The sequence below is a fragment of the Gossypium hirsutum genome, chromosome D06, assembly GCF_007990345.1.
Source record: "Gossypium hirsutum isolate 1008001.06 chromosome D06, Gossypium_hirsutum_v2.1, whole genome shotgun sequence".
NCBI classification, from domain to species: Eukaryota; Viridiplantae; Streptophyta; class Magnoliopsida; order Malvales; family Malvaceae; genus Gossypium; species Gossypium hirsutum.
In genome coordinates this window covers 47,031,117-47,042,694 of record NC_053442.1, presented here as the reverse complement: position 1 = coordinate 47,042,694, position 11,578 = coordinate 47,031,117, and the positions used below count along the sequence as shown (strand labels likewise).

The window sequence follows — 11,578 nt, the reverse complement described above, 5'->3', positions numbered from 1 at the left end:
CATATGCAAATAATAAGAAATTAGTAAACTTGTGTGAAAAAATCCTCAAAATAATTTCTTAAGATGATATAATCAATATATCACATGCTTACATTTTATTACTAATGTTCACATTAATCTGTCTACTTGAGTCACTGTCGCTAAATTATTTATTTCTTGAGCTACAGAGCTCCGAATGAAGAACCGTTAATTTTTCCTAAAACTAGACTGACATAATTTTCTACCATAGAAATTTTAGAATTTTTGTTCTAGCCAATTAATACAGTTTATTCAATAAATTTACCCCTATTTTGCTGTCCAATAGTTCTAATACTTCTTCACTACGAATTAATTTTCTCCTCATACAAAATTCATATGATGCTCTTGTTTATTTCACTTGAAAATAGACTTATTAAGGATTTCAACCATATTAATTATACTCCATAATTATTTTTGTACAATTTTTACTGATTTTTCAAAGTTGGAACAGGGGATTCTGAAACTCATTCTGACCCTGTCTCACTAAAATTCAAATATCTCATAATCACTTCTTTTGCTTAATCTGTTTCATTTATGGGAAAAATAGACTCATTAAGCTTTAATTTCATATTCCACCCAGCCTTTAATTCAATTTCCACCATTTTTGGTGGTTTTTCAAAGTTATACTAATGTTGCTGCCCACAACTGTTTTAATGTCAATTTCACTCATTCATTAATTCTTTGTGTTCACTTTCATTTATACACACTTACACCAAAGCATATTATATCTTGGCACATAACAATCAAGTGATCATAGACACATCTTACTCGTTTGCATCCTTATCAATAATGCATCATAATCTGAGCACATTATTTATAAGTCTCATATACATACCTGTTCCTAGTCATAATACTCATATATCCTACTCTTACTTATCTTGAGCATACTCCTTGAATTTCCCATTAAACTACTTGTAATATTAGGGATGTTCGAGATATCTCGTACATCTGGTAGGACGCCAATGCCATATCCTAGATATGGTCTTACATGGGATCGCATATCGGTGCCGATGCCATGTCCCAAACATGGTCTTACAATAACTCTCCTCTGTCCGTGCCGATGCCATGTCCTAGACATGGTCTTACACTAGCACTACTCGGTCTGTGCCGATGCCATTTCCCAGACATGGTCTTACACTGGCACTCATCTCGAGCCGATGTCATGTCCCAAACATGGTCTTACACTGACTCTCCTCTGTCCGTGTCGATGCCATGTCCCAGACATGGTCTTACACTAGCACTTCTCGGTCTGTGCCAATGCCATGTCCCAGACATGGTCTTACACTGGCACACTCACTACCATGGTCCAACCATGGTCTTTTCCGTCAATTCATCACTAGTTGTAGTATAAATGTACTTGACCCTGCATTTCTCACGATTGATCCTTCAATCTAATCTCGTACTTGCATAAAGTCATGATTAGATAACAAATATATATAATAATACATCATCTCAATTCAAATTTAATAATCGATCACTATAGACTAACCATATGAACTTACCTCAACGCGAATCGATCATTTTAATTGACATTTCCCCGTACTTGATCCAAATCTCGATTTCTTTGATCTAAAATGTCACATTTCATTTAATTATCACTCACATTACTCATTTTAATACAGAAATCATACTACAAAAAATTTACAATTTTTCCCCTAAACTTTCTCATAATTACAATTTTGCCCCTAGGCCCGTAATATATTTTTATTCAACTTCCATAACATTCAAGGTCAACCGAACCTTTTTCTCTTCTAAAGCAACCTCAAATTCTTATTATTTCACACTTTTAGGAGCATTTACAACTTTTATTAATTAATTCGTTTTAATCATTTTCAACGAAAATCACTTAGCAAAAATCGTTCTCCTAACCTCGTGCACCCTTATTCTACTATTAAAAATCAAAATGCACAAATATCTAGCATGGGTCAATTTTTAAACTTCATTTTTCATGCAAATAAATGGTAAAAATAGAGAGGTTAAGCTTCTAGGATCTTAAAAATACGAAGAACATTAAAAACATGGCTCAAATGCACTTACAATTGAACTTTGAAAAAGCTTGAAACCCCAGCCATGGCTTTTTGAAAATTTCGGCAGCATGGAGAAGAGAATGAGCAAATTTTTAGGTTTCAATTTTGTCCTTTATGCCTTAAAACACCCAAATGACAAAAATGCCCTTTTTATTAAACCTTCAATTTTTACCCTTCCATGACTAGTTTTGTCCATAACAAAATATAATGGTCTATTTACCATTTAAAGACCTCTAATTTAAACCCCTATTTAAAACAAGTACCTATGTTCTAGAACTCCTATTTTGCAATTAATACAATTTAATCCCAATAATAAAATTGGGCACTTTATCAATAAAAATTACTGAACAAAATTTGCACACCATCACCCAAACATATCATAGACTCTAAAACAATCATAAAATAAATATTTCTACTTCGGGTTGGTGGTGTTGAAACCACTGTTCCGACTAGGCCCTATTTTGGGCTATTATAGGTGGTTACTATGAGCCATCTTAATCATAACTCATATAATAAGCACAATTTACACACGACCCATCCTTTTGCCAGCCTTGTACCCAAAATTCAGAATCAAAATAATTCCAATCAGACGTATTCATATGCATATATCCCCTTAACTTCTCATATCATTTCTGTTTAGTTGAACATGTTTTCTTGTGATCTGTTAATCCGATTTTAAATATAGCTTCCCTGTCGGAGGCATCACAAACATATCCCCTTTCATTCATCACATATGACATTTCATATATAGATGGTATTAGGGTCGTGCAGTAAGAAGGGTATTTTACATCAAAACATTAACTAACCATACTCACGCTGATAATGTTGGTTTAACACAACAAAACCAGACACCAAATATGACGTTATTGGGAGGAAATACTTACCTTTCACAATTTAGATGGCAAGAGGATTTATAACACATAAAAGTAAAAAGGAACTCACCAAAAAATCTAGTACTGTAATCTACTCCGCAAGTCCTTTGCCTTTATTGCTTGGACCTTCATTAACTTATTGAGCTAAAAGAAAGACAAGTATATCTATTAAATCATTAAACTATTGAAATTTAACATGCATGCATAAATCAATAACTTTCAACCCAAAATCAAGAAGTTTCATTCCTCATGAATAGTTTTAAAATCTATGCATGCATTACTATAAACATGTAAATTCCTTCGACAATAACCTAAGGGTTTACCAAAAATTACCAGTAAGTTGCTACTAACATTGGTGTTAATTTATCACTGAGAACCTTCTTCATTTGAAGCCTTCTACCTGAAGGTCTTTCAAAAATACGATAATTCAGGAAAGAAGATGTATATGTAACACATGTTGGCAAACGATATCCTTATATACCTATGCAACGGAGACAAGGTGTAGTAGAAGGATTAGAAAAATCCCACTAATACCCTTGATTCCCGTGAATAAACTTACTTAATAATTTTAAAAGCTAACCATCTACAGTATCCTAGTTCAGTTTTAATTAGGTCTCAACTAAACCCCAACATAACTTACTGAACCATCATATTTATGTTAAACACAAAAACGAATCAAGTTCGCCCAAAACATCTAGGATTGGCGGATAACTTAACAGAAGAGTCTCTCAATCCTAGAGTTCACCAAAACTTGGAGTTTGCCAGATGGCGAATCCCACAGAATATGCCATTAATCAGGACGAATAGTTCACTAACTTACTCATTTTCTACCCTTAGCATAAACGACATGAATGTCAAACAGTGACTCGATATAGGCTTAGTTTAGCAATGCTTCTCAAAAGTGTTTTTGGGAAAAAAACACTTTTAAGGAGAAGCTAAAATTTTTAGCTTCTATTGGGCCAATTTTTTGTCTTGGGAGAAACACTTTTTCTCTCAAGAAGTAGCTTTTTTAAGAGTGCTTTTGTCCCAAAAGTGCTTTTTGTCCTAAAAGTGCTTCTTAGAAGTAAATACTAAACACACCCATAATCTTTGCTGGGCAAATTGCCACATAAAAATCGAAGAAACATATAAAAGAAACTTGAGCTGGTTGAGAATAAGCTCCTCAAGTGTATTAGAGAGCCTAATTTGACATATCAAATTATGATAGATCAGAACTCTTGAGTCAACTTGTTTGATAAGGACAAGGTTTTCATCAACAACTTTTGGAGGAAGTTGTTTAGGAAGCTTGGTACTCGATTCCATTCATCCACTGCATACCATCTTGAAACAGATGTTCAAATAGAAGTCTTGAATCGATGCTTGGAGGGGGTACCTTAGGTGCATGTCAGGTGAGAAACCAAGTGACTAATTTTTGTGGTTACCCTTTGCAGAATGGTGGTATAGTACCATTTACCATTCAGCTATCAAATGTACACATTATGAAGCCCTTTATGGAAAAGACCCTCCTCTCCGTTTACCATATTTAGTTGGTTCTTCTCTTGTAGCTACAGTGGACCACAACCTTCAACACCAAGAGATAGCTAGACAACTTCTCAAGTTCCTTTTGAAAACAACTTAGGATCAAATGAAACAAATGGCTGATAGGATAAGGTCCAACAGAAAGTTTTAAGTGGGATATATGGTGTATTTGAGGATCTAGCCTTACAAATAACATTTCATGAGAAGGATTATGAACCAGAAACTGTCTCCCAAGTACTTTAGACCGTACCTTGTGGAAGCCAATGTAGGAAAGGTGGCTTACAGACTGTCATTACTAGAAGGATCTTGAATTCATTCCACATTTCACGTGTCCCAACTTAAGAAGAACATTAGCAAGGGTCCCTGTAGCTCTGAGTTGCCACTGGTAAATAGGGCTCTTCTCAAGGTGCCAATTTGAGTTATTAAAAGGCGTATGGTGAGAAAGGGAAATCCTGCTACCCAAAGAGGTGCTAGTGGAGTGGGCCGACAAATTCCTTGAAGACTCCACATAGGAGAACTTGCAAACCCTTTAATAGAGATATCCAACATTTGATCTTTGGGGACAATGATTAAGTTCGAGGGGGGACTAATTGTTATGGAAGGTAGCAGCAACAATCAAATAGTTTAAATTTCTGTTATTGTTCTGTTATGTTTGTTTAAGTGTAATTGGACAAATGCAACATTTTATTGTAGAAAAAATTAATGAAAAGGTGTGTCGTGGCTAGGGTCAGAGTAGCATCTAAAACAAGTCGTTTTGGCTTAAGGCTGTTTAATTAAATAGTGTGTATTGAAGCAACAGTTAGTTAACAATTGCTAGGTTGTTACACGAGTCATCACCCTTCCCTTTTAACACCAGTCATGGGTAGGGAAGGTAGTTATAGAAATTATGCAACAGTTTTGAACTCCTTTTATCTTTCTCTTTCTCTCTTGAATTCTCTCTTCTTCTTCCTCTTTCTTCGATGCTTTTCCTGTTCTTTTCTTTTTCCATAACAGTTTCTTATTTTTAACCTTACTATTTGATATGTTTTCTTTGTCTTTGTTAGTTTTGAAGTTGTTACTATTGAAATCCTATTTGTTGAAATTCACTTCTTTTTATGTACACATTCATGCTGAAAGCTGATGTAAGCTAGGGTTTTGAACCCTAATTGAAAATCTTTTAAAAGAATGGGCTAAGCTTAAACCAATTTTCAAATTTGAATAAAAAGAGTCTAAAATAGTCTTAAAATGGCAGGCTTAAAATTTTAAAAATATTTAAACATATATAGGATGGGCCAAACAAAGTTTCAGCTCAAAATTATATAAAAAGTAATCCAAAATTTTATATAAGTTATTCAAACTCTTTTATATTAAGGATAAAAATCTAAATACCCGATGTGTATACACTTGAAAATTCAATGCCAAACCTGTTGTAAATACACAAATAAGGGATATCATTAATTTATAAAGGGTAAACTACACCATTAGACATTAGTCATTAAACTATGCGTAAGTTCTTTATTTAGGTCACTTAAATTTTAAAAAAAAAAAGAGATACAATTTGATCATTGAATTATTTGAAAGTTTTCATTTAAGATACTAAAGTATTCAAAAGTTTTTATTTAAGTCACTAGGTTTGTTAAGTTTTTTTTTTAAATGTTCTACCAACGACCACCAATCGACGATTCAACGATTGGTACAATGTGTCAATATTTATCGACGAGTAAAAGAACAGACCTTAAATTCAAGTTGATCTAACGGTCAATGTCAGAGATCAGAGAAAAACATGTTTGAATTTTAGTTCGTAAATTCATAACGTCCAAAGTTGTTTAATGGAAAAACAACTGAATGGTAGAAGAGAAGGGAAAAGAGAGTTTTCAATTAATGTAAACAATGCGAACATAGAAAGTCATATAATATTGATTTTAAAAGTCCAGTAACTTAAATAAAAACTTTTTAATAGTTTAGTTATTAAATTATAAGTTTTTTAATTAAATAACCAAAATAAAAATTTATCCATAATTTAATGACTAATAATATAGTATTACTCATTTATAAAAGCTGCTAAGTCTAGATGGCTAATTAATTTAATCAATCGCCAACAAAGCCTGTCACGACATGAATTTAAGAAATAAGAAAGCTGCTGAGCTTGCTTCGTACCAAGTAATAAATGTCTGATTTTAAAAGAAACCACTCACACATTTTGCGGTGCCCAATTCATTTCCTTTCTATGCGCAACGATGTTCAGTAGATTCTCGAGTTAAATTTGAATTCTCACCAAACTTCTTTTAATGGGATTGAGTTATATCACTGAATTCGTCGGCATTTAATGGCTCAACTGCCAAAAAAGTGAAACACCATGTATTCATGGTTACACGTAGATAATATTTTTTTTACATTAATTTCATTATATATTGTTATTATATTTATTTTTTATTTAATATTTTTTTTAACTCTTAAATAAAAGAATAACAAGTTTCAGTACATTAGAATTAATATCATTTTATATTGATAATAATATTAAAGTCAATATCAATTAAACTAATACTCAATCTAATACACATAAACAATGTTAAATATAAACAAATATGCTTTAAATTAAAACATACTATTGTTATTAAAACATATATATTATATATATTTATAAATGTTGTTAATATAAATTAATTTAATTGATTAAATATTCATTAATATTCCGGTAAATAATAAGGTTAGAATTTGATTGGTTTGATAGGTGATTTGTAAATATTATTTTTAATTTTTTTACGGAGTGAATGAGATACCTTAATTTCCACAGAGTTTTACAGTTTTACTTACAAATAATTATGAGATAAAAATAAAAAAATACAATAAAAATATGTTTTTTTTTGTGGTAATCAGGCCCTCCACCATCAATAGTAATTAATTTTTCGGTAGCGAGTGTCTTCTAAAATTAAAGGATAAGGTAACCGACAAACTACAGTAGATAAAATTTTTTTTGTTGAATTTAGATAAGTTAAACATTGCTGAGATAAAAATATATAAATACAGTACAAATATTATTGGCTAATTGCTTTCTTACATTACTATTACGATACATGATCAAAATTCACATTCTGTAGTCGGCACTTTTCTTTGTCTACTGTTTTGCCATGAAGAACAAATTTTTTATCCTCGTAATCTTATTCCAAACCGTCGACTTAGCTTTATCGACCCCCAAAAAATATGAGTCAATTTTCAACTTCGGTGACTCCCTAAGCGACACTGGCAATTTACTTCTCTCCGGTGCCCTTGTATTTCCAGTCATCGGGCAGCTACCTTACGGTGAAACCTTCTTTCAACACGCAACGGGGCGGTGCTCTGACGGACGTCTTATTATCGACTTCATTGGTAAATGCTCTTTCTCTTACAGAAACAAACTTGAAAACCCAGATTTCGTTCTCCTAACTATATGTGTCTTATTTGTTATAAACCAGCTGAGGCATTCAGTTTGCCTTATTTGCAACCTTACCTAGCAGTAAAACAAGGCCAGAGTTCTCAACATGGAGTCAACTTCGCATTCTCCGGAGCTACTGCACTTGATGCTGAGTTTTTCTTCCATCGAAACATGGGATCGATTTTGTGGACTAATAATTCATTGAATGTTCAGCTTGGTTGGTTCAGGAAGCTCAAGTCCGACCTTTGCTCCGATAACGAATGTGAGTTAAATTATCTCCATTTCTTTCAGTCCTTCCACTGACCCATCTCGGAATAACATAGTACTGTTTTCTGTCGTAGCTTGTGATGATTTCTTTAAGAAATCACTTTTTCTGGTGGGAGAGATCGGTGGAAATGATTATAATTACGCCTTTTTTCTTGGTGGAAGCATTAAACAGCTTCAATCCATGGTCCCTTCAGTTGTTGGAGCAATTGCTAATGCAACCAGTGTAAGTTAGAGTTTAAGCACAAAAGTATTACAAAGCTAGCACAATTTGCTTCCCATCAAGTCTTATGCTTAAGCCAAACCAATTGCAAATTATGTTAATAATTATGTGTGGATATTTTGGTAGGCATTGATAGAGGAAGGCGCAGTAGAGTTGATGGTTCCAGGGAATTTTCCTATCGGTTGCTCAGCTGTTTACTTGACATTGTTTGAAAGCCCTAAAAAGGAAGATTATGACCGTCATGGTTGCTTGAAGGCATTTAATGGTTTCGCGAAGTATCATAATAATCAGCTTAAACAAGCCCTGGATACCTTGAGACAAAAGTATCCCCATGCCAGGATTTTTTACGCTGATTACTACGGTGCCGCCATGCGTTACGTTCATGCCCCACTACATCACGGTTAGTTCCTTCTAATTCCCATGAATTTCAATATTTAAACTTGATTTAACTTAGTTGCAGCCTGGATTAGGTACGAAATAGACCCTATTATCTTAATGTTGAATTTAGTGTTGTGACATGAGTATATATATTGAAAAAAGAACAGGGTTTTATGGTGGGACTCTAAAAGCATGCTGTGGAGGGGGTGGGCCATATAATTTCAATATCTCAGCAAGGTGTGGTCATCCTGGATCTGAAGCATGTAAAGATCCTTCCGTTTATTCAAATTGGGATGGAATTCATCTAACTGAAGCAGCCTATCGCCATATAGCCTTGGCTTTGATCAATGGCTCCTCTTCCCTTCCACCCCTCATATCCTCTCCTCTTTCAGATTGAATAACCCCCCTAACATGAACAGTCAATCAAGGGTCTCATTTAGATGTTCATTAGAGATCCAGGACCAATGATACATGTATGCATTGACTGTACTTGAAGATTTTATTTGCTTTATAATTTAGCCTCATGATTTTGAAAATAATGAGAATTAATCTACTAATTAAGATGGATTTAATTTAATTAGTGAGATATAATACCATAGATAGCAAAATATTTAAAATATTTAAAGTTTAAGATTTTAAATTAATTCAAATTTAGATTTAGATTTCAACTAATTCTAAGTTTAAAAAATAATTTTTAAAAGTTTAATTATTTATGAGGATTTTGAACATTGTTGTTTGAATTAGTTTGGGAATTGGTCAAGGTACTGATTTGGAAAATGCATTAAACCGATTGACTCGAGAATTAATATGGACTGATTGATTGGGTAGTTGAACCAAATTTTTTTATGAATTTTTAATGATTTATTTAATAGAACCAGATGAATTAGTCGAACCGATCAGATTGATCAAACCAGTTGGACTATTAAGCTGGTGGCCTAATTATAGAAATTATAAATTAAAAGTCAAGAGTTTATAAATTAAAAAATTGTGAAAATTATGGTATAAATATAATTTTTTTGAATATTTACAATGTATTAAATTAAATGCATGAAACTTTGTCACTGTTTGAAAATCGGATTGGAACGGCCAGTTAGACAATTTGGATTGTGATTCGGTCTGAGTACTAGTCCAGAATAAGAGATCAGATTAGTTGACTGATAACTGGTTGAACTAGTCGAATTGACTGAATTGATGGTTGAACTGATTTTATCTATTTTTAAATAATTTTTTATTTTTAATAATTTATCCAATGGAACCATTGAATTTGTCAAACCGGTTGAAACAAAAATCGATGGTCTGGTCGGTTTGCCTACCGGTCTAATTTTTAAAAACCTTGAATTTTTTTGATGATATAATATAAATAAAATTATTTATTTATTGTCTAGGTTTTGAAGGAAGTATGAAAGCAGAGAGAATAAAAAGAGTTCTCATGTTCTTTTAATTAATCTTAAGCTTTGAAAATTCTAAATTTAAAATGAATTTTGAAATCCAAAATTTAACTCTTATAAAATTGGATTTAGATTTACCCAAATTCAAACCCTAACATTTTATTTATTATCCAAACAAAAATTTAAAATTTAAATTCTAAATCCAAAATTTTTAACTCAAATAATGATTTCCAAACATGCCATTAAAAACCTTTTAACTTTCAAATTATTTACTTTTTACTTTTACGTCATTGAATTGTTAGTTACATAAATAAAATTAAAATAATTATTCAATTATTATTTAATATAAATTTAATTTAAATTCATTTATTTTATTTTTAATATAAATATAAATATAATTTTAAATTATTTATTAAAGATACACATATTTTATTATAATATTTTTTAATAATTATTTTCTTTTTAATCACTTAAGAGTTGCGGATAAGAATGCCCTATAAGCTCAAGTAAGAGAATCAACTAAAGCATATACTAATGAACAAGATGGAAAGAAATTGATAAAGTGAAAAAAATCTGGAGAGAAAGCAAAAGAAATTATCGTCTACTTATTTTATTATCGAAAACTTTAATATCTCTAAAATAGTGCCCTGTCCGTGAGGTGCCAGACACAAGATATGATCCTACAAATCAAATCTATTAGTATAGTCATATTGGAGCTAAATCAGTTAGTCATTTATCGTCTAAGGTTTCAAGACTAGTCCTAAGAGAAATTTTAAAATCTAAGATTTGATCTCATCACCAAATTTTGAATTTAGGAGTACAATGAGAAGATTATAATACCCCTACAGCGTCTGATTGAATACAATCCTATGTAGTTCAGTGATTAGGGTTTCTTATTTAAACAAAAAGAAATGAAATAATATCCCAATGACAACGATATCTAAAATCTAAAATTAAAATTTAATCTAAAAATCTTCAAAAACCTAAAGAATCTAAGCTAGAGCTTAAGTTAGAAAATCTTAAGCAAAATTGTACGATTTAATTAAAAGTAGAATCTTAATATTCTAATTTAATTAACGTAAAAATTTAAAATCAAAATTTAATCAAAATACACTCTAATATAAATCTAAATCTAATTAGGAATATTAAAATTTAGAATGTATTCGAAAACTTCAGAATTTAAAATTAAATAATATCCAAAATTAAATTTAAAGATTAATGTCAAAACTAAGGATCTAAAATCTAAAATCTAATCTAATCTAAAAAGTTCTAAAAGGTTAAACCTTTGAATCAAATCTATTGATCTAATTTAATATCTGAAATAATAAAAATCCTAAAATTTAAAATAAAATAAAAATTCTAAATCTAATATTGAAAACTAATAAAAACTTAAAATCTAAAAATTTCGTATTCAATATTAAAATATAAAATCTAAAGGAGAATTTATAATTTAACTCATAGAATCAAAATCAAAATATAATCTAAAAAAAAACAAAACT

At 31.3% G+C, this 11,578-nt stretch overlaps 1 protein-coding gene across 4 annotated transcripts; it reads left to right on the top strand.

Annotated features, from left to right (window-relative positions):
- Nucleotides 1-7,143: 7,143 nt before the first annotated feature.
- On the top strand, nt 7,144-9,202 carry LOC107897130 (GDSL esterase/lipase At5g45910). 4 transcript variants are annotated; one of them, XM_016822477.2, is made up of 5 exons: nt 7,144-7,780; nt 7,867-8,088; nt 8,168-8,316; nt 8,440-8,713; nt 8,859-9,202. In XM_016822477.2, the coding sequence occupies exons 1-5, from the start codon at nt 7,543-7,545 to the stop codon at nt 9,086-9,088; spliced, it is 1,113 nt and encodes a 370-aa protein (XP_016677966.1). In that variant the 5' UTR covers nt 7,144-7,542; the 3' UTR covers nt 9,089-9,202. The 4 variants fall into 4 exon arrangements, with proteins under 4 accessions (XP_016677966.1, XP_016677965.1, XP_040951236.1 ...); XM_016822476.2 differs by having other exon boundaries at nt 7,340-7,780; nt 8,150-8,316; XM_041095302.1 differs by having other exon boundaries at nt 7,439-7,780; nt 8,854-9,202.
- Nucleotides 9,203-11,578: the final 2,376 nt, after the last annotated feature.

Bases quoted from the DNA above. Each gene is read 5' to 3' on its own strand.
- LOC107897130 (XM_016822476.2), top strand. From the start codon at position 7,543: ATGAAGAACAAATTTTTTATCCTCGTAATCTTATTCCAAACCGTCGAC. The intron at 8,317-8,439 runs GTAAGTTAGAGT...ATATTTTGGTAG, and splicing joins CAATTGCTAATGCAACCAGT to GCATTGATAGAGGAAGGCGC. The intron at 8,714-8,858 runs GTTAGTTCCTTC...AAAAAAGAACAG, and splicing joins TCATGCCCCACTACATCACG to GGTTTTATGGTGGGACTCTA.